This window comes from Amia ocellicauda, chromosome 7 (genome assembly GCF_036373705.1).
Source record: "Amia ocellicauda isolate fAmiCal2 chromosome 7, fAmiCal2.hap1, whole genome shotgun sequence".
NCBI lineage: Eukaryota > Metazoa > Chordata > Actinopteri > Amiiformes > Amiidae > Amia > Amia ocellicauda.
The window spans coordinates 13,132,665-13,156,471 of NC_089856.1; the positions used below are offsets into that span (position 1 = coordinate 13,132,665).

General features: G+C 45.0%; 1 protein-coding gene across 1 annotated transcript in view; it reads right to left on the reverse strand.

The window, feature by feature from the left end:
- Positions 1–3,374: 3,374 nt before the first annotated feature.
- spryd3 (SPRY domain containing 3) overlaps positions 3,375–23,807 on the reverse strand; it is a 43,367-nt gene continuing 22,934 nt past the window's right edge. The window contains exons 7-11 of the mRNA XM_066708503.1: positions 23,640–23,789; positions 14,314–14,371; positions 8,908–9,027; positions 8,192–8,337; positions 3,375–4,237 (exon numbers count right to left, since the gene is read on the reverse strand). Coding sequence (XP_066564600.1) covers positions 4,103–4,237; positions 8,192–8,337; positions 8,908–9,027; positions 14,314–14,371; positions 23,640–23,789 — 609 coding nt within the window. The 3' untranslated portion in view covers positions 3,375–4,102. The remainder of the gene's footprint in view (positions 4,238–8,191; positions 8,338–8,907; positions 9,028–14,313; positions 14,372–23,639; positions 23,790–23,807) is intronic.

Below are 23,807 nucleotides of genomic sequence, written 5' to 3' on the forward strand. Positions count from 1 at the left end.
TTGCTGCCAGGCTGGAGCCCAGTCGCTCAGGCGACGCAGGGTTCTGAAAAGGTGAGAAAAACCGGCCCGGCTGGATGAATGTCAGGCGCTACGGTATCAGTTCCAGGTGGTGGCACCTTGAATGAACAGATTCCGTTAAGGCATCGCCTGGGAATGACTGAAACGGATCAGGTAACCAGATACTTCAGTGCGGGGGAGAGAGACAGAGCTCCAGCAGCCCTCCCCATCTGTGAGCAGAGTGGTAGAGTCCTAAAACTCCCCCCACTTCACCTGGTGTTAAAAAGACGTTTGTTCTGTCTGGCCAGGAAGCACCTCAACACATTGGGGGAGAAGCAGGAACAGGTGGCCCTGTCAGGCTCTCTCTGCCCCCCCCCCGCCCCAGCTGGGTCTTGTGAGATAATCATTGGATGTGGATGTGCTGTCACTCATGGTAACCATAACAACAAAAGAACACAGGAAACACCCCCCATCCAACATTTTGGGTAGCATATCTGCAAAGTGCGTGTGGCGACAGTATATCGATTTAATCATTTTTATACCTTTTTACATTGCAGCAATGGACAGTGAAAAGCAAGATTATCATGGAGAACGGCACCCACAACCAGAGGAGAAAATGAAACTAATAATCTCAGTAAAGGTGCCTTTTGTTACTAACAAGTGCAATATGATAACTGGACCACGAGGAGGGGTGTTACAAAGAAAAGAAAATATCAAAAACCACAACAAAAAAAAAGTGAATACAGAAGCACCTAACCCTTGTTAAGTTGTCTGTTCTCCAGATGTCTGGTGTGACCCTGTACCTGAGTTCTCCGAGCTGATAGCTGCCACTCCTCTCCTCTCCTAGCGTTAAAGACCTTAGGAAGATTAATACCAGTGCCCTGTAACGGAGACAGTGTTCCTGCCGAAGGGGGGAGGTGAGCCTAGGGCTGGAGCTGCCAAACGCACTGGCCCAGTCTGGGTCATCTTCATCTGCCAGTGCGTTTGGCAGATTTTTCCAGATAGGATATTACTACATAGCTGCACCTCCCTACCAAAGAAAGTGACTTAAAAATATATATCTCTTGCAGCTTCAGAAATGTCTGCACGCACACAAATGCACTGAATCACATTTTCCTCCTCATCCCTCCCTCTTTCATTCTCTACCCCCCCACACACCTCTTTGCAATTAACAGTATTTTTAAAGACTTTGCAGCATAAGAGTGATAGTAAATACATGCTATAGATCACATGCTCAGCACAATATTAGTGTGATTCAAAAATATATGTATATATTTATATTTGTATTTATAAAGTTATTTACTGATGATTATTGTACAGGGAGCAGGCTCCGATTGCAGCACAAATCAAAATGAAACGAAAACCAAATCCAGCTAAATTAATCTTATTCACAGCAAAAAGAAATGGGGACACCATGTGGTCAAAGCAAGTACTGCCTCATCATGGTGTCCTATAACATGAGTCAATCTGAAATATTAGGAGATCGGTCAATAGTATAAGTAAGGGATTTCCAAACTGGTCCCGTAGGATCCACTGTTCTGATGGCTTGTGTTCCAACAGAGCTCTTAATTACATAATTGAGCCTTATAGAGTCAATTAAGCAATTAAGATATCAGTTGGAACAAAAAACTGCATTACAGGGAGTCCTACAGGATTGGTTTAGAATCCCTAGTGCAGGGGTTTTCAAACTGGTCCTGGAGTACCCCCTGCCCTGCTGTTTTTTTATCCAACCTAGGTCTTAATTACTTAATTGAATGGTATAGTGCTTTGTTAGGTCAATTAAGGATTCAATTAAGCAAAAACCAGAAGGGCAGGGGGTACTCCAGGACCGGTTTGAAAACCCCTGCCCTAGTGCAAGTAAAGGGAAGGTTCAATGTATTTTTTTCTGTTGTCTTTATTTTTAAACACATTTAATAACGTGATATGCCGTTGTTCTGGACAAAAGATTAATTGTATGTTATGAATAGAAGTAACTATGCAGTAGTGTCACTATGATTTAATGGGTTATAAATGTTTAATAACTATTGTTTTTAGAAAACTTTCATATTTACCTATAGGCAGAGGATCTGAGACATGATGCTGTAAAACACTGTTTAAAAAAAGGCACGTTTACAGCGAGTTCTGAGCTGTAAAGCGTGGGAACCTCCCCTTTAATTCCAGGAGCTGGATCACCTCATTTTTCAGATGGACTCATTTTACACGACACTGGGTCTGGAGGCAGAAGCTGAAGATGATTTTAACGGTGTCACTCAATCAGCTGTTGCGGTACTGATGCTCAGTGTCCAGACCCAGGGCCTGGCGTGAAAAATATCCCTTTCTGAACACCTGAGGAGAAGGACCAAAGTGCTGTGATTAATTAAGTAATGAATTCGCTGAATGGGGGTATTTAAGAACACGGGGATAATGGGAAAAAAGAGGCTAGTGCTGAAATCACGTGCCTCTACTTGTGAAGAGAACCGTTGCCGCAGTGCCCGAGCGTTGCCATATTGTTATGGGCAGGTAGAGACCCCCCTTGAGAGACGGAATTACTACAAAGTGACAGAGTCTCACGTGTTCGGACTGGCAGCTCCCAACAGAAATATATGTACACATTGTATTATGATTATTAAAATTATTATTTAAAATGCTTGGAAAATTATTTGGTACTTATTTAAAGTTAAATACATATATATGTCAGGGTGGCAGGCACAAAATTATTCCTGCCATTCATGTCTGCGTGTTAAAGGCATTTCAAAGATCAATATATATTTTTTTAAATGATACCCATATATCTTTATGTTACACATAGATTTAGAAATATACATGTATAGGTCTCCATATAAATGTATTCAATACGCACTTCGATTAAGTTTACTTTCTGAAATTGCTCAAGTACCTCGCCATCATTTCAGAATTGACTTCAAATGTGACTTTGAATATCTCCAAATGTGTAATCAACGGTTCTAGGGTGGAGATGAAGAGCTCTGCCAGACAGCGGGACCCCCAGAGCCAGGGCCGAGATGCCCTGCCCCCCAGGTCAGACCAGAGTATGAATATCACAGCCTGAGATGGCCCAGACCGTATGGCTATCTGCAGCCCTGCGCGTACATGCATCCCACTGGCACACATCCATTCAATAACAATACTACTACTAATCATAATAATAATAATTTAAAAAACTACCCATCTTCCTAGTGACTGAGCCTCTTGTTGCAAAAATACAGTTTAGCAGAGTACAGCACAAGCTCGCCCACACGACCCGGCTGTCTGGCACAAAACCCACTCACAAAGCTCAGAATAAAACCTACTTCCGATTATTATAATTTTATATATATATGTATATATATATATATATATATATATATATATATATATATATATATATATATATATAAAAGAAAATAATATACACTGACAGCACACTAACTTATCAAGCGCTCGATTACTTGTCATATTGTCAAGGGCTCAATCACATTTCCTGAATTGGGACTGTTCTGCAGTCTGGTTTTCCGCCCTCGGACAGAAGTGCCGTTGCCCTGAAGAAATTTGAAACCTGTCGCAAGATTCGAATTAAGAAACATTTAGCACCTCCAGCCGAGCGGTGCAGCCATGTAACTAATTAACAACTAGAACACAAAAAGCAGCGGACATTGGAGGGCCCTGGGGACGGCAGGGTTGTGGCCCTGCTGTGATACCCATACTCTGCCACGTGCCAGGCAGCGAGACTCACAGCAGCGGTGCGCAGGGCTCTTCAAGCGGACAGATGTGTTTTGGAGGTCGAACGTGTGAACTGCAGGAGAGAGCTGGTTGAGCTCTGACGCAAAAGAAAAAACTAAGGAAGAAAACAACCAAAGCAGCTTCAGGATGAACAAGCGACCTGTGGCGTGGCTGTGCTTGAGCAGCCGAGTGTCCCTCATACGCGTCCGTGTCTGTGTCCCCGTCTTCCTGTCCCTGTCCATGCTGGGGGTTGGGGGGGTGGAGGTGGGGGTCTGCTCTGCTGTGCTGACAGTCTCAGGGTGGTGGAGGTGGGTGGGAGGGTACATGTGTGGAGAGGGTTGGTTGAGGCTCTGATACCTCCCCCTCCCCCCTGACCCCACTACACACACACACACCCACCCACCCCCTCTCAGCCACTCAGGGGGTGCAGGTCCACCTTGACCTTCTCGCCGCTGCTCAGCATGCCGATGGTGGGGTAGAAGCCGCCGCCTGGCACCAGCGCCTCCCTCTTGCCGATGATCTTGCCGTTACGTGTGAAAAACACCTGCAGGGACACATGGGGGGGGGGGTGGGGGGTTAGAGTCAGAGAGACAGAGATGGATCAAGAGACAGACAGACAGTGACACAGTGCATCTAAACACAAAAGCTGCTTTCACACTAGACAGTTGAACCCAGGGCGACCCAGCTCAAAAATCAAGCGCTTTCACATTTTCAACTCTAAAGCCAGGGTGAACTCAGACCTGGTAGAGACCAGGGTTGAGATTATAAAGGCACAATGAAGCACTAACCAGTTACAAAATGTCCACATGAATCGTTACCCATGTACTATAGCGTCTGGCAAATGTGAATGCAAGCAGGGCTGAACTCAGGGGTGAGTCGCCCCAGGTCGACTCAACACAGGATTAGATGCTATAGTGCAGGGGCAGTCAACAGGCGGACAGCAGGCCAAATCTGGACCACCAGATGCTTAAAAAAAGTATTTGGTTTGTTTCCCTGAACTGCTAAACTGGATCGTTTGTCGTGTGGACTTACTTCAACCTTGCCTCAAATATAAATGCATGACAGTATTTTTACTTTCCAATCTTCTCAGAATACGATCTCTGATCAAATGTACTGTTAATTTTAGGTATTGTCAGTTTCTTCTAATAATAAAACAAGAGGAGGCCTACTGTAGGATATACGCTTGTGATCAAGGGAAATGGGAAAGACTTTAAACAAATAACACATGAAATGCTTCAAAGTTTCTATATTCTATATTCATATATGCCTACAATAATCTTTAACATATTAAAACAATTAAAAGTGGTCTGAAAGCATTTTAATACTAATATTTACATGTATTTCACATTTTATTTTTGTACTTTGTCAAATGAATGTACTAAATATATAGGCATACTATATACTACATAGGTATAATAATTCGCAGCATTGTGTGTGTTGGAAAGGGGCATTTGGAGATGTGATTTGCTCCCCCTTGGGAGTCTGGACCCTGACAAGAAATAATTGACTACCCCAGCTGTAGTGTGAAAACTGTTAAAGGCTGCACAGTTTACACAAATGGCCACCTGGGGGCAGCATAGGAAAGACTACACTCTCCCTGGCTCAGCAGCATCTCAGAAAACACAGTGACACACAGACAGACACACACAAACACTGGATGGGGGTAGTGGTTAGGACTCTGAAGTGTAGGTTGTGGGTTCAATCCCCAGGTGGGGGGCACTGCTGTTGTACCCTTGAGCAAGGTACTTTACCTAGATTGCTCCAGTAAATGCCCAGCTGTATAAATGGATACAAATGTAAAAATAATGTGGTATGTTTAAAAAAAGGCACGTAAGTCACTCTGGATTGGGTAATAATAATAACACAGACACTCTGAAACACAGACTGACACACAGACAGACACTGAGACACAGTGACTCTAAGCAGCAAAGCCTGCACAGCTCCTGTCCTGCAGAGCCCTCATAGCCTTAATTCCCCTCTCTATGTGTCTGCACTTTCTGGACAAACAGTGCAAACATGGCCACCGGGGGGCAGCACAGGACACACTGCATTTCCCTTGGCCTAGTGCCACCTCTGAGAACACACTGCCAGCGGAGGCTGAGCACATATAAGAGGTCACTAACAACACAGCATCACGAATGTCCAGTAAGTGGATCGTCACGGCAATTTGAGCGTGAGAGAGTCCCTACAGCTGCCTTCCGCAGGGCTTTCTGCGTCTACTGGCTTCATGAACAGATTGGTTTAAGTGTGTTTTAGATTGCAGGCCACCTTGAATAAAGGCATCAGTCAAACACACACGCTTAATACATAAATACACTGGTACACACACAATAATAGCTCTGAGGCAGGAAACGGTACTAATTATAATAGTAATTGTAATGAAGATACTACATACTGCTGCTACCACTTGCAATAATTATTACTAATACAGTGGGGGAAAAAAGTATTTGATCCCCTGCTGATTTTGTACGTTTGCCCACTGACAAAGAAATGATCTGTCTATAATTTTAATGGTAGGTGTATTTTAACAGTGAGAGACAGAATAACAACAACAAAATCCAGAAAAACGCATTTCAAAAAAGTTATAAATTGATTTGCATGTTAATGAGGGAAATAAGTATTTGATCCCCTATCAATCAGCAAGATTTCTGTCTCCCAGGTGTCTTTTATACAGGTAACGAGCTGAGATTAGGAGCACTCTCTTAAAGGGAGTGCTCCTAATCTCAGCTCGTTACCTGTATAAAAGACACCTGTCCACAGAAGCAATCAATCAATCAGATTCCAAACTCTCCACCATGGCCAAGACCAAAGAGCTGTCCAAGGATGTCAAGGACAAGACTGTAGACCTACACAAGGCTGGAATGGGCTACAAGACCATCGCCAAGCAGCTTGGTGAGAAGGTGACAACAGTTTGTGCGATTATTCGCAAATGGAAGAAACACAAAATCTCCCTCGGTCTGGGGCTCCATGCAAGATCTCACCTCGTGGAGTTTCAATGATCATGAGAACGGTGAGGAATCAGCCCAGAACTACACGGGAGGATCTTGTTAATGATCTCAAGGCAGCTGGGACCATAGTCACCAAGAAAACAATTGGTAACACACTACGCCGTGAAGGACTGAAATCCTGCAGCGCCCGCAAGGTCCCCCTGCTCAAGAAAGCACATGTACAGGCCCGTCTGAAGTTTGCCAATGAACATCTGAATGATTCAGAGGAGAACTGGGTGAAAGTGTTGTGGTCAGATGAGACCAAAATCGAGCTCTTTGGCATCAACTCAACTCGCCGTGTTTGGAGGAGGAGGAATGACCCCAAGAACACCATCCCCACCGTCAAACATGGAGGTGGAAACATTATGCTTTGGGGGTGTCTTTCTGCTAAGGGGACAGGACAACTGCACCGCATCAAAGGGATGATGGACGGGGCCATGTACCGTCAAATCTTTGGTGAGAACCTCCTTCCCTCAGCCAAGGCATTGAAAATGGGTCTTGGATGGGTATTCCAGCATGACAATGACCCAAAACACACAGCCAAGGCAACAAAGGAGTGGCTCAAGAAGAAGCACATTAAGGTCCTGGAGTGGCCTAGCCAGTCTCCAGACCTTAATCCCATAGAAAATCTGTGGAGGGAGCTGAAGGTTCGAGTTGACAAACGTCAGCCTCGGAACCTTAATGACTTGGAGAGGATCTGCAAAGAGGAGTGGGACAAAATCCCTCCTGAGATGTGTGCAAACCTGGTGGCCAACTACAAGAAACGTCTGACCTCTGTGATTGCCAACAAGGGTTTTGCCACCAAGTACTAAGTCGAAGGGGTCAAAAACTTATTTCCCTCATTAACATACAAATCAATTTATAACTTTTTTGAAATGCGTTTTTCTGGATTTTTTTGTTGTTATTCTGTCTCTCACTGTTAAAATACACCTACCATTAATTATAGACTGATCATTTCTTTGTCAGTGGGCAAACGTACAAAATCAGCAGAGGATCAAATACATTTTTCCCCCACTGTAGTTATATTACTTCTACTATTAAGAAGGATAATACTACCACTTCTACTGCTACCACCACCTCCTACATCTAATAACAATGATAAAGACAGGGCCGTCTTGAGCAGGAAGCACAGTGCGTCCGTGTGCTAAGGGCAGAGGCAACCCGGCCCAGACACCAGTAGCAGAACCGCCCAGCTCTGCCACACTGCCCTCACTGGGACCAGCTGCCCCACCTCCCCACTGCAGCCACGTGGCTCTGATTAAACCAGTGTGACCAATCAGAATGGAGGGGGATCTTATCAAGATTCCACTGTGGCTGCCAACACCTGTCTGTCTGTCCCGATCCCTCTGCCTGCCTCTGTCAATTGATTGATTGACTGATTGATTGGTTTATTTGTGTGTCATAATAAATAATGACCTAATAAATAATACAAATTAGTAGCCATTGAAAAATAAAAGGGAGAGCGAGAGAGAGGGGGGGTGGGGATAGAGAGATTTCAGGACTGTCCTCACCATGACCTTCCTCCCGTCATGCTCCTGCTCCATGTCCTCCCCCCCTTCCTCCTCCTCCTCCTCCTCCTCATCATTCAGGTACAGCACGTTCTGCACCCGCCGCTGCTTCACTCGCACCTCGGAGTCCACGCCATCATCGCTGTCCTCTGCACACACACGCACACAAAAGAATAATCATTAGGGACACCTGTTTTGCACTTCATTCCTACCCAAACTACCTGCCTTTGAGTGCGTTATCATTGTGCCAACATGCACACATCACAATCAGGGAAAACTTAATAGCTTTTCTCATCTTCTCTCTCCCATGGCACACACCTGACTGCAATTGACATAGCTCCCCCTAAATTCCAGCGTACAATTCAAACCCCCCTCCCCACAATAATTTTTTTTTTTTTTTTTTTTTAAAGTGTTGTTGTGGAAAGGCTTTCATTACAGGGAGAGGGACAGGGATGGATTTACTTTGTAAGGAATGCAAGAAAATATGATCAGTCATCTGTGAGTTAATGACACTACCTGCAGCTGCACTTGACCAGTGGGTAGAAGGTCACAAATACACTTGGCACGTGTTTATATTCAGACAGAGTTTCCAGCAGTGTCAGACTGCTGGCTCCTGGGCCCTCAATTCCACACTGTGGTCAGATTGCACAAACGCAAGACTGCCCCCCAGGGTGGATCCTAGTGAGATGCGTCCCCCACGCCGCCCCCTGCATGGGTACCTTCGCTGTCCAGGATGTAGTCCCGGGGGAACATGATCCCGCAGCCCATGATGTCGCCCTCAAAGCAGCGTGGGCCGAAGGGGTCCCCCACTCCACTGCCGTGGAAAATCTTCCCATCATCTGAGAGAGGGAGAGACGAGGGAGCGTATTAGTCAGGAACAGGCTCTGTGCAAATGTCAAGGCCGCGTTGGGGTTAGTGCAAGTGGGTTTAGTGCCTCCTCCTTTGTGTGTTTGGGAGTTGTGCTGCAGCCATATCACCTATTATATTGATGATGATGCTTTATGAAGAAACACAGACAAACAGAAACCACTGGGACACTAATACTTCAACAACTCTGCAGGGGCATATATATATATATATATACACTCACCTAAAGGATTATTAAGAACACCTGTTCAATTTCTCATTAATGCAATTTTCTAATCAACCAATCACATGGCAGTTGCTTCAGTGCATTTAGGGGTGTGGTCCTGGTCAAGACAATCTCTTGAACTCCAAACTGAATGTCTGAATGGGAAAGAAAGGTGATTTAAGCAATTCTGAGCGTGGCATGGTTGTTGGTGCCAGACGGGCACAATCTGCTCAGTTACTGGGATTTTCACGCAAAACCATTTCTAGGGTTTACAAAGAATGGTGTGAAAAGGGAAAAACATCCAGTATGCGGCAGTCCTGTGGGCGAAAATGCCTTGTTGATGCTAGAGGTCAGAGGAGAATGGGCCGACTGATTCAAGCTGATAGAAGAGCAACTTTGACTGAAATAACCACTCGTTACAACCGAGGTATGCAGCAAAGCATTTGTGAAGCCACAACACGTACAACCTTGAGGCGGATGGGCTACAACAGCAGAAGACCCCACTGGGTACCACTCATCTCCACTACAAATAGGAAAAAGAGGCTACAATTTGCACAAGCTCACCAAAATTGGACAGTTGAAGACTGGAAAAATGTTGCCTGGTCTGATGAGTCTCGATTTCTGTTGAGACATTCAGATGGTAGTCAGAATTTGGATGTGCATCCCACAAATCTCCATCAACTGCAAGATGCTATCCTATCAATATGGGCCAACATTTCTAAAGAATGCTTTCAGCACCTTGTTGAATCAATGCCACGTAGAATTAAGGCAGTTCTGAAGGCGAAAGGGGGTCAAACACAGTATTAGTATGGTGTTCCTAATAATCCTTTAGGTGAGTGTATATATATATGTGTGTTTTACACTGAGAGTAGTAGGGGTCTGGAACACAGCGCCCTCTCGCTGGGATCGGTGTGTGAGTGCGACGCTCTGGAGTGGATTCGCTGCTGGAGCCACAGTTCTGGCCATTTTAACATCCTATTCTTTCCATTATTTTTACACTGTCATTGGAAGACAAGACAGAGAAACAAGAACTACAAAAACAAAACAAAAAAGGGAGAAGAGGAGAATGGAAAGGATAGGAAAGGGAAAAAAGTCAAATAGGTAGCCCGAAGACATGATGGCTGCACAGCTCAGCTGGTAAATATTTGTGGGGTTGTCATGGGAACTGGGACCATACGAGGGTAGTGTTTAAACAGCCCGAGACCGAGACAAGACTCTCCCTCTCTCTACACTGGCCTTTAATATAACACAGTATCCCATTGCACTGCCCACTATACACACACACACTTACACACCTGAACTGCCCACTACTCACACACACACATGTACTTGCCCACTACTCACACACACACACCTGTACTTGCCCACTGCTCACACACACACACACCTGTACTTGCCCACTACTCACACACACACACCTGTACTTGCCCACTACTCACACACACACAACTGTACTTGCCCACTACTCACACACACACAACTGTACTTGCCCACTACTCACACACACACACCTGTACTTGCCCACTACTCACACACACACCTATACTTGCCCACTACTCACACACACACAACTGTACTTGCCCACTACTCACACACACACATCTGTACTTGCCCACTACTCACACACACACACCTGTACTTGCCCACTGCTCACACACACACCTGTACTTGCCCACTGCTCACACACACACCTGTACTTGCCCACTACTCACACACACACCTATACTTGCCCACTACTCACACACACACCTATACTTGCCCACTACTCACACTCACACCTGTACTTGCCCACTACTCACACACACACAACTGTACTTGCCCACTACTCACACACACACACCTGTACTTGCCCACTACTCACACACACACACACACCTGTACTTGCCCACTACTCACACACACACCTATACTTGCCCACTACTCACACACACACAACTGTACTTGCCCACTGCTCACACTCACACATACTTGTACTTGCCCACTACTCACACACACACCTGTACTTGCCCACTACTCACACTCACACCTGTACTTGCCCACTACTCACACACACCTGTACTTGCCCACTGCTCACACACACACACCTGTATTTGCCCACTACTCACACACACACACACCTGTACTTGCCCACTACTCACACACACACACCTGTACTTGCCCACTACTCACACACACACCTATACTTGCCCACTACTCACACACACACAACTGTACTTGCCCACTGCTCACACTCACACATACTTGTACTTGCCCACTACTCACACACACAACTGTACTTGCCCACTACTCACACACACACACCTGTACTTGCCCACTACTCACACACACACACCTGTACTTGCCCACTGCTCACACACACACACACCTGTATTTGCCCACTACTCACACACACACACACCTGTACTTGCCCACTGCTCACACACACACCTGTACTTGCCCACTACTCACACACACACATACTTGTACTTGCCCACTACTCACACACACACACCTGTACTTGCCAACTACTCACACCTGTACTTGCCCACTACTCACACCTGTACTTGCCCACTACTCACACACACACACCTGTACTTGCCCACTACTCACACACACACCTGTACTTGCCCACTACTCACACACACACACCTGTACTTGCCCACTACTCACACACACACACACACCTGTACTTGCCCACTACTCACACACACACACACCTGTACTTGCCCACTACTCACACACACACACACACACCTGTACTTGCCCACTACTCACACACACACACACCTGTACTTGCCCACTACTCACACACACACAACTGTACTTGCCCACTACTCACACACACACACCTGTACTTGCCCACTACTCACACACACACCTATACTTGCCCACTACTCACACACACACAACTGTACTTGCCCACTGCTCACACTCACACATACTTGTACTTGCCCACTACTCACACACACAACTGTACTTGCCCACTACTCACACACACACACCTGTACTTGCCCACTACTCACACACACACACCTGTACTTGCCCACTGCTCACACACACACCTGTACTTGCCCACTACTCACACACACACCTATACTTGCCCACTACTCACACACACACCTGTACTTGCCCACTACTCTCACACACACAACTGTACTTGCCCACTACTCACACACACACACCTGTACTTGCCCACTACTCACACACACACACACCTGTACTTGCCCACTACTCACACACACACCTATACTTGCCCACTACTCACACACACACAACTGTACTTGCCCACTGCTCACACTCACACATACTTGTACTTGCCCACTACTCACACACACACCTGTACTTGCCCACTACTCACACCTGTACTTGCCCACTACTCACACACACCTGTACTTGCCCACTGCTCACACACACACACCTGTATTTGCCCACTACTCACACACACACACACCTGTACTTGCCCACTACTCACACACACACACCTGTACTTGCCCACTACTCACACACACACCTATACTTGCCCACTACTCACACACACACAACTGTACTTGCCCACTGCTCACACTCACACATACTTGTACTTGCCCACTACTCACACACACAACTGTACTTGCCCACTACTCACACACACACACCTGTACTTGCCCACTACTCACACACACACACCTGTACTTGCCCACTGCTCACACACACACACCTGTACTTGCCCACTACTCACACACACACACACACCTGTACTTGCCCACTGCTCACACACACACCTGTACTTGCCCACTACTCACACACACACATACTTGTACTTGCCCACTACTCACACACACACACCTGTACTTGCCAACTACTCACACCTGTACTTGCCCACTACTCACACATACTTGTACTTGCCCACTACTCACTCACACACACACCTGCACTGCCCACTGCTCACTACTCACACACCTGTACTTGCCCACTACTCACTCACACACACACACACACACACCTGCACTGCCCATACTCTCTCTCTCACACGCATGTGCACACACACACGTGCACACACACACACACGTGCACACACACACGTGCACACTGCCCACTGCCCATTACTCACACGTGCACACACACATACACACCTGTACTGCCCACTACTCACACACACACTCCTGCACTGCACACTGTGTGTGCGGGCATAGGGGGTTAGCTGATAAAGGAGGAGCAGCTATCACAATAACTCGCGAGTGTATTTGTGTTTGGCGTCAACGGTCATTACCGAGAGATCTGCCCCCGACAAGGGCCTGTGAGGAGGGCTGCAATAGAGCCGGCACACCCAGCCTACAACACACCATGCTTCCAGAAACAAGAGACATTATATATAAATATAAAATGTTGATCTTTTAAAAGCATGAAGGCACGATACGCTCCAGGTACATTTGGTACTGATTACAGAGAGTGTGTGAGTCACTGATTGGGAAACAAGATATGTCACTGTTATCAGAGAGAAAAAAAAAAATGACAAAAAAAATAAACCACATGTCATCAAACCACAAATCTGAGGAGGAAACTGACAACAAGCCTCCTCCTGTCAGGACACAACTGTTCTTCAACTCAATTTATCAATTTACAGCCTTATTTATTCAATCTTTTATTACTCCCACAACCCCCCATAATGCTGCACTGAACTGATTTCCCAAACACTGGGGTAGCCCACAACCGACATTCCTGCATATCAATATAATGGCGGGAGATTCGTCATCGCAAGTTGACGCAACGGCAGTGTCTTAGCCTCACATCTTGTAAAAGACAACACGATCCTCGTGACGCAGGGTGGATGCCATCCTCATTGCTGCTCTGGAGAGGAACCCCACGAATCTCTGCTTCTATCTACTTCCCACCTCTTCCCTCCCTCCTCCGTTATCACCATTAGTCCCTCCTTTCCTTCCCTCTCTGGCCCTTTCCCACTGCTCCCAGCAGGCCCTGTCCGTCAGGGATTGCTCCTCTGTAGGAGGGTGTTTTCCATAAATTTTGACTTTAACCCAGGAACTGCAAAAAACACACACACACACAGACAATATGGTTCTGGAACAGACAGACTCACCAGCGTGGTAGGCTACAGATCCACGGCTCCAGCCTGGATGCCTGTTCTTCGGGTAATCCTGTAAAAAATAGATAGATATATATTTTTTTTTATGAAGACATTGTACGGCAATTATATACAAGCCCCTTTTGGACAAGTTACAAAAACAAACAAGCTGCTGATGTGTCTGCCGTCAGCCCTTAACAGGTCTATACGTGGCCAGCGCGTGCCAGTCAAACCACAGGGTGCTGTCAACATCTCATTGTGAAAAAGCGAGCTCTGCGAAGAGGTGAACTTTGGCCAGGTGCTGGAGGCACCATGGGAGAGACACGGGCCCCACGTGGATTCTGATGCTCGCCATTCAGGCTGCAGGCATTTGCAATCCTGTGGCTCGTGTACATCCTGTGTTTGTGTTTACTGACTGTGTTATGTATTTTATTATGATTTTGTTTTTAGAACTGTGTGACTTTGGGGCCAAATGCTGTGCGAGTCATTTTCCAACTCTGATAAGTGCCAAACAGCACCTTCCCCTTCCCCTTCCCCACTCCTCCTCCTGCTCCTTCCCTCCCTTCTTGTCCTAAGGTTTAAACTGAGCAGGCCTGGGTTACTGCCACGCAGCAGGGAGGGCCACGTCAGTCTCTGCTTCGCTCACACGTCCACAGAGAACACAGGTGCCCCATGCCAAGGCAAACAGCGCGAAAGGCCAGCATCTGATAACACGGGAGATGACTCAGTGCTAATTAGCAAAAATGTGTTTTTGTAATACCCCCCCCTTCCACTTTCAGAGAAAATCAAATGATTTACGCCCAGGGCAGGATAGAGAAGGAGCAAAATAAAAAGATGAGAGATGCTTTCGATCTAATTAAGTAGAAGCCGCGGCTTACACCCATGCTCCAATCATCTTTTGTTCGGTTATTTTCCTTTTCTGTCTCGCCCACATAGCAAAAAAAAAAAAACACTTAACAGAAAAAGATAGTGTTCAGAATGTATATCTCCTTATGATGTCATCACCCCAACCTCCCAGATGCTACTATTTAACAGCAAAGCCCTTTCTTGAAAAGGGTCAGTCCTTGTAAAAAGCCCCCCTGGACGTGTAAGTACACGCAACTGCACGCATACATGCCATGCCAGTGGTGAAGAACCACTCAAAAAAACAAAATGGACAACAAAACACACTCTACAATACTGATCGATCTCCATCTACTCCTTCTCTTCCTCTCCCCCCTGTCCCACTCATCCTTCCTTATGCACTTCCTCACTTCCAACATTTCCTCAATGTACCTCCTTGAGGTTTCCTGCCTAGCCAAACAAATGTGTGAACGTCGAAAACAAAGTCAGTCTGTCCCCCCAAAAATATTAAAACTAAAGCGTCCTCGCTCCGCCCCCCATGCTCTGCCCATACACAGCGCCCCCCCATCAACAAATCTGAAACAAACCACGATGCCTATTCAATTTTCTGGGGGAAATCCTGGTCCTACAGAGTGCCATGGCGAAGGCGTGGGAACGGTGGCTGTGGTCCGCCCAGCCAAGTCTTTCCTTTCTGTGTCTCTCTTTCTTACTTTTCTTATTTATTTTTTCCACAACGACCTCAAATGACGCAGGCAGTGCCACCCCACCCCACCCCACAGAGGAAACCATCTAATTAGCAGGGGGGGGGTTGCAATTGCCTATCCTCTGACTGATTTACAACCCAAGCGGCACTACAGCCCTGCCCCTTCTGAAGAAGAAATAAACTGTTACAAAAGATCAGTCGTTCCTGTACTGTCTCTCCCATCCCAAACATCCTACCCTAGGGCCCAGGCAGAATCGCCAACGACAGGAAATATCATGCTCAAGGTGCTGCAGTCGTAAAGGAGATAGATATTCTTGTCATGCAACTAAACTGCTGCATATCTGCCGATCTGTATTGCTTGGGGGTGGTCCTTCTCTCAATTATTGTCACCGTCGTCATTGTCAATGTCATTCATCCCATCCGTGCATTTTCAACAACTACTTCATGTCAACTCTTATTTACTCTGCTCATTAACCACTCCACCCTGCCCCCACACTATCCCTGCCTGGACAATAATAACCTCTAGGACAGGGGTGTTCAATCTTGGTCCTGGAGAGCCCCAATCCACTTAATCTTATAGGTCACCCTTAAAACAGCAATTTCTAAATACTAGGAACACATGTGAGTAATTAATCAATTAAGCAAGTCAACCAAGGGAATTCTTCCCTCATGAGGCTGCAGATATTCAGATGGTTACTCCAATAGTTTCTAAAGCACTGAATTTACCACACCACCTGCTTCACTGATCACAGTGAAATACGTCCAGGTGTTTTTAAATTGGCGATACAAGGGTGACCTCTAAAACCTGCTGGTTAGGGGCTCTCCAGGACCAGGGTTGGACACCCCTGCTCCAGGACAGTGGTGTCAAACTCCAGTCCTGAGGGGTCGCAGTGTCTGCTGGTTTGTGTTCCAACAGGAGCTCCCAATCAGGGAGGCTTATCTAAAACTTTCATACTTTATTTTTATAGCTGATACCCGACACAATTTGTTGATTACTCAAAACACTGAACCCACAGAACATTTCGAAGTCTGGAGAGAAGTGTTCAATTAATCAAGTTATTTGTTTAGACTTCTCAATCAGTGCACACTCATTTGACCAATGACTGGGGGTCTACAGCTGGGACTGTTACAAAGAGAGGGCAGCAATCACAAGGAGGGCCAGAACACACTCTGCAAACTGCAAAGAAACCAACAACTAAATAACGAGATTAATAAAGAATTGAATTAATCCCGAGGTATTGTACAGTTTCTCATTGTAGCTCCCTATTCTCCCTCTCTGGACAGAGTTGCTCTACGGCACTGCTGCAACATCCGGAACCAATTTCAGCGATCGAGAATATGCTAATTGAGATGAGTGGGCGGAGACATGGAGGATGTGATTGGAGGAGATGCCTGCAGCCCTGATGTGATTGGAGGAGACGTCCGCGGTGCTGTGTGCTCAGGAGCCTAAGCAAAACCAAGATGGGTTGCGGATTGTTTTTGGTGGCGGTGATTTTGTTGGGTTTTCTTTTGTCTTGTTTGTTTTTTATCTTGGCTGGGGTCAGTGATTGTCTGTGAAAGCTCAATTAAAGACTATTCATCCGAGGGCAAAGTGAGTGCAGTCAGATGTGAAGCTTAAATTGGAATCAGTAATCGTTGCTGACGTCTTCTCTTCAGCTTTAGTTTTTTGTTTCGTTGTTTCTTACTCTCTCTCTCCCCTCTTTCCGTCTTCTGTGCAGTAAGCAGATCCATGATGCAGCCTGCTGAAGTCGTCAGACAAACCCTAAACCTAATTAATTACTTACCAACCAAAACAAGCAAAGAAAAAAGGAAAAAAAACTGACAAAAAGAAAGGAAAAAAAAAATCAAAGGAAAAAATAAAGTTGCTTTATTCTTTTATTTTCCTTTCCATTGAGTAACCTAGTTGACTGCAAGCTGATCTCTACTAAAGCAGCTAGAGAATAAACACTCTCACCCAAACACACACACACTCTTACACAAACACTCACTCATATTCTCTCTCTTACACACACAATTACACAAATATACACGCACTCTCTTACACAAACTCACTCATACACTCTTTCCCTCACACACACACACTATCTTGGAGCACAATCCATTTACACTGTAAAGTGGCACTGTGTCCGAAAGGCAGCCGCGGGGAGCAGTCCTCTGTCAATAGCGGAGCCCCTATCTGAACCCGTACTCGCTTTGATCTCCGACATGAGAGAGGCCCGCATTTCCACTCGGTGGCAAAGTCAACAGGCTGCAGAGAGGCATGGCAAGTTCATAGGGGCTGATACGCATCTCCCTGGCTAAAAATACCACAGGTGAGTAGAGACAGGTGACAGGAGCTCTCTCTACTGTTTATTTTTCATTTTGTTTTGGGGTTATGTTCTCCTGTCAGCATTACTTGGACAGTAGATTTAAAGACTGAAAATAAAATGAAATGAAGTGAGGTGACAGGGTGCAGAGGATTTTTTCTTCTAAAACAAAACCTAAAAAGTAAACTAAAAATACGCATGCAGTGAACAGATCTTAATGTAGAACTTCTCCTGCCCATAATCATAAGAACATAATAAAGTTTAGAAATGAGAGGAGGCCGTTCGACCCATCGTGCTCCTTTGGTGTCCATTAATAACTAAGTGATCCAAGGATCCTATCCAGTCTATTTTTTAATGTTGCCAAGTTGTCGGCTTCAACCACATTACTGGGGAGTTTGTTCCAGATTGTGACAACTTTGTGTGAAGAAGTGTCTCCTGTTTTCTGTCTTGAATGCCTTTAAGTCCAATTTTCAATTTGTGTCCATGGGTCCGTCTGTCACTGCAGATCTGGAAAAGTTCCTCTGGTTTGAGGTGGTCAATTTAATGATTTTGAAGACTTGAATCAAGTCCCCACGTAGTCTCCTCTGTTCCAGGGTGAAAAGGTTCAGTTCCCTCAGTCTCTCAGTAGGACTTTCTCTTCAGACCTGGAATAAGTCTGGTTGCTCTCCTCTGAACTCCCTGTAGAGCAGCGATATCTTTCTTGAAGTGTGGTGCCCAGAACTGTACACAGTATCCAGATGAGATCTAACTAGTGCACTGTACAGTCTGAACATCACTGCCCTTGTTTTAAATTCTACACTTTTGACAATATACCCTAACATCTTGTTTTCCTTTTTTATTGCTTCCCCACATTGTTTGGATGGGAAAATGACGAGTCCATATAGACTCCTAGGTCTTTCTCATGCGATACTTCATTTAGTTCTATTCCTCCCATAGTGTCATTATAGTGGACATTTTTGTTACCTGCATTGCAATTGTCCACATTGAATTTAATCTGCAATGTGTCAGCCCTGAATATTATCTAAATCCCTTTGAATAACCTGTGCTGCCAAGATTGTATCTGCTGAACCACCTATTTTAGTATCATCTGCAAATTTGACAAGTTTAGTCATTATCCCAGAGTCCAGATCATTAATATAGATCAGAAAAAGGCACAGGCCTAGTACTGATCCCTGTGGAACTCCACTAACAACCTCACACCACTTAGAAGCAAATACCCTAATTGACACCCTCTGTTTCCTAGACATCAACCAGTTCATAATCCATCTACTTACATTACCCTGAATGCCTACAGCTTCCAATTTGAGGATCAGTCTTTGGTGTGGAACCTTATCAAAAGCTTTTTGAAAATCTAAGTATATCATATCATATGCTTTCACATGATCTACAGCTGCAGTTGCATGTTCAAAGAATTCTAATAAATTAGTAAGACATGATCTTCCTCGTCTAAACCCATGTTGACTATCTCCAAGAATATGGTTTTCATTAAGATGCTCCTCGATTTTCTGTCTAATCATTTTTTACAAGTAATGTAGTTGAGACTGATGGTCTGTAATTTCCTGGCTCAGTTTTTCCCCTTTCTTGTGGATAAGTATGTCAGTTGCAGTTTTCCCAATCAGTTGGCACATCCCCAGTTCTAAGTGTCAACTATAATATTTTAGTTAGCAGCCTGTAAATAATTTCTCTAATTTCTTTAAGTACTTTTAGAAATATACCATCTGGCCCAGGTGATTTGTTTGTTTTTAGTTCTACTAGTCCCTTTAGTACCTCCTCCTCATTTATCCTGATCTCTCTTAGGGTTTGACTGGACTGATTGTTAACCCGTGGCATGTTATCTCTTTATTCATTTGTAAACACCTCTGTTAAATACTCATTTAGAACATTTACCACATCTTGTTCGTTTTCTAAGATACTTCAATTTTTAGCCCTTTATCTGTTTCACTTCCTCCTTTATTGATCTCTTGCTGTTATAGTATTGAAAAAAACTCTTTGCATTAGTTTTAGCTCCAAGGGCTGTTTCTTTCTATTTCCCTCTTTGCTTTACTGATCCCTCGTCTTCACATCTCTTTGAAGTTCTATACGTTCTCTGTATTTTGTTTAATCTCCATCCCTTTTGTATGTACTATCCAACACTTTCTCAATATTTTTTTGCATGATTCTATTAAACCATTTTGGCCAATTTTTTTGGTCCTTAATTTGCTATGTTTTGGAAAACAATTTTCCTGAGCCTCTAGTAGTATATATTTTAAGTATAACCATCAATTTTCGACTGAATCTGTATCCAGTGTACCCAAGCCTAACTCTTCTAAGTGCTGCAAATTGAGACAAATTGAGTTAGAAAGCAGTCATTTACCATCTCAACCATTTCTATTTCTGCTTCTGTAGTCCCAACTGGGCTTTCCCAGTCTATGTTTGGGAAATAAAATCCCCCATTATAACAGCCACATCCTTGCTACATGCAGTCCTGATTACATTGTATAATGAAACATCTTTCTGAATATTTGAATTGGGTGGTCTGTAACACACTCCTACCACTAATCCTCCAGATCTTTTATTCAAAAGTTTAGCCCACAAAGATTCTGTTTCGTAGGCAAGATCTAATTTGAGATATTCTGCCTTAATGTCATTTCTGATATATAATGCTACCCCACCATCTCTTTGATTATGCTGGTCTCTTGTATTCATCGACATAATTTTCTGTAAGCCCTGTTTCCGTCACTGCTATAACATCACAGTCACACGCCAGCACTGTGGCTTCTAGGTCTAAGATCTTGTTCCTTATACTCCTGGCATTGAGGTACAAACATTTCAGGACTTGTCTACTAGCAGTTTTACTTTGATTTCTTTCATTAGTAGAACATCTCCCATTGTCAGAGCTCCCTGTCCCCCTGCACTGTTCTCGCAGTGGGGGCGGGGGCTCTTGTGTTTTAACGCACTATGAACAGCATCCAGAGTTTCCCAGGAAAAGGTCACTGTTAAATCAGGTTGTTTAGTTTGTTTATGTATTCATATTAATCATCACTGAATCATTGGAAACCTTTTGTGCAGTACAAAACACAAAGGACAGAAAAGACTATAAATCTGAAAAACCATCGCAGTGGCGTTCTGTCGGACGCAGCTGTTAGCTACAAGCTGGGCGAACAGTCTGGACAACTCTTTCATGGTCCCACCATCCGCCACTACACAACACAATACAGCTGCGTAACCCTGTATTAGGACCAGCCTATCAACGCCCCCCCCCCCACCCCCAGGTCACACACTTCATTGACTTTGTTTGCAAAGAAGGCAACGACATCATACTTGATCCAGGAAATTCCAGTATGTATTATACTGCAGTCAGTTCTATTATAAGTCCCCCCACTCCCAAAAAAAACAAACAAACCAAAAAAAAACACAATCAAGTGGTTAACTGGTTCACAGCCCTGTATATATCAACACCAATTAACTATTGATGTTAATGGACTGGCAAGAACAGATGCCGTCATGCCTTGCCTGCGCTGCTGTAATGGACGTGACTGCAGTGCCATCAGGTCCCCGCCGGCCATGCAAGACCGTGATCCATTTACCTGGCCTGGACAGATGTTCCTTCATGTCGACAATTTACCATACACGAAAAACAGAAACAAAAAGCCTTCCATAAACTACCACATATGAGGGAGTGTGTGTGTGTAAGAAAATGTTAGTGTTTGTATGTGTGTGCGTCAGTGAGTGAGAGTGTGTATGAGTGAGAGTGAGAGTGTGAGTGTGTGAGTCAGAGTGTGTGTGAGTGAGAGAGAGAGAGTGAGTGAGTGAGGGAGTAAGAGTGTGTGCTTGAGTGTGTGTTCCAAGTCCCAGCCCGCTGCATTGCGAAGCCTGAGCACTTGTAACATGCATTCCTGCCCTTCTGCACCATTGGACGAGCGGCTCTGCTCAGTCAGGAAGATACTGTGCGAAGCCGTGCACCAGGGAGCGTATAAACAGTAATTAGGCAAGACTTTTCAATTACCGGTTTAATCATCGCTTATTTCTGGGCTTACCGTAATGTCTTTGGTAAAACAAAAGCCAAACAAACAAACAGAAACAAAACTAAGCATGTAAAACAAATGAAAGGATGAAGAAAACAAAGTGAACTGCCTGGTTAACCCTTTAGAGTGTCGTGGGGAAGGAGGGGGAGGCAGTGGAGTCTCTGGAGCCATCAGAGAAACTCCTAAAAATTATTAAACAAGGAAAGAAAATAGTTTGTCCATCAAATTGTTCGGTCTATGAACTGCTATGAATGACTGTGAAAGTGTATTTGGTTTGTGGTAATAACGGTAACAAAAAATACATTAATATATTGTTTTAAATACACCAAAAATAACAGTATATATTTGTCTCTCTCTTGACAACGGGGGGCGTGTGGGGAAGTGAAATTAATTAAGGATTTGCTCTGGAACTGATCAACACATTGGGCTACCTATACACCTATGGACACACCAGAGCACCCTCCAAAAACCTTCTCATTAATATATACACAAACAAATAAAATATACTCACTGCTTATCTAGAGCATATCATGAATAACAAATCATTCTCCGTTATGTATCTGTCTGTCTCGTTCATATTTGAAGGGAGTAAATAAATCCCAATGCACATAAACAATATAGAGAAGCCGAAAGAGGTCACAGCAGAGTCAGAGCTGCTGAGAGGCTGGTGGCTGGTCCCCTGTGTGCCGGGTGTTTATACAGTGCGTGTGAGCGTGGGTGCGTGTGTTTTGTGTTGTGTGTGTGTGTGTCTGTGTCTGGTCTGCTCCCCCTGGCTCAGCTGGCTTGAATTGGGAGGTGTGGTGATGCCCCCTGTTCACACAGCCACCCAGATGTCACGCTACACGGTGTGCTGGACTTCAAATGGAAACCGCATGTGCATTCTTTGGAAAAAGAAATTAGGGCTCCAAAATTGGACCTTTTGTAAATATTCCTTTAATTGTTTTTTTTTTCTTTCTTTTTTTTTTTTTTTTTTTTTTTACGGGACCCAGCCATTGCTTTTCACTTAAAATGGAAAAAGTGAGTCGACAGCCTTGGCTTTGGGAGCCGATAACAACAGACAGACAGGCAGGCAGGCGGGTAGGCGATCGGGGGCAGGAGGGCCCGAGTCCTGATCACAGCTCCTCTCACGCGCCTTCCTGTTGCAGGCTGAAACATGGGGGTGATCTGGGAAACAGTACGTGCTTGCGTGTATGTGTGTGTGAGGGTGTGTGTGTGCATGAGCATGTATGTGCCCAAGCATGTGTGCGTGCATGTGCGTCAAATCACTCTCACAAAACTTCGTTATCAACAGGGGGACGAGGAGCTCTGTGGTTGAATACTTCCACACGATTATCCCGGTGCGCATCTGTATGGATGTTTTGTGTATAAGCATCTGTATAATAACACACGTGTTGTTTATGAGTATGACACAAGTGTGCAGTGTCTTTGCTGTAAAGGGTCTTTCTGTGGAAAATCCCACACATACACACACACACACCAACTCACCCTCCTCGCCAGGCCCAGCGCGATGTAGCACTTCTCCCCGGCATCCACAATCTCCACCTCGAAATAGTGGCTGCGAGTGCTGAGCGGGTAGCGGGCCTGGGCCAAACCCACATCCATGATGCTCTTCCCTTTGCCAACATACTCCAGCAGCTGATGGGGCAGAGAGAC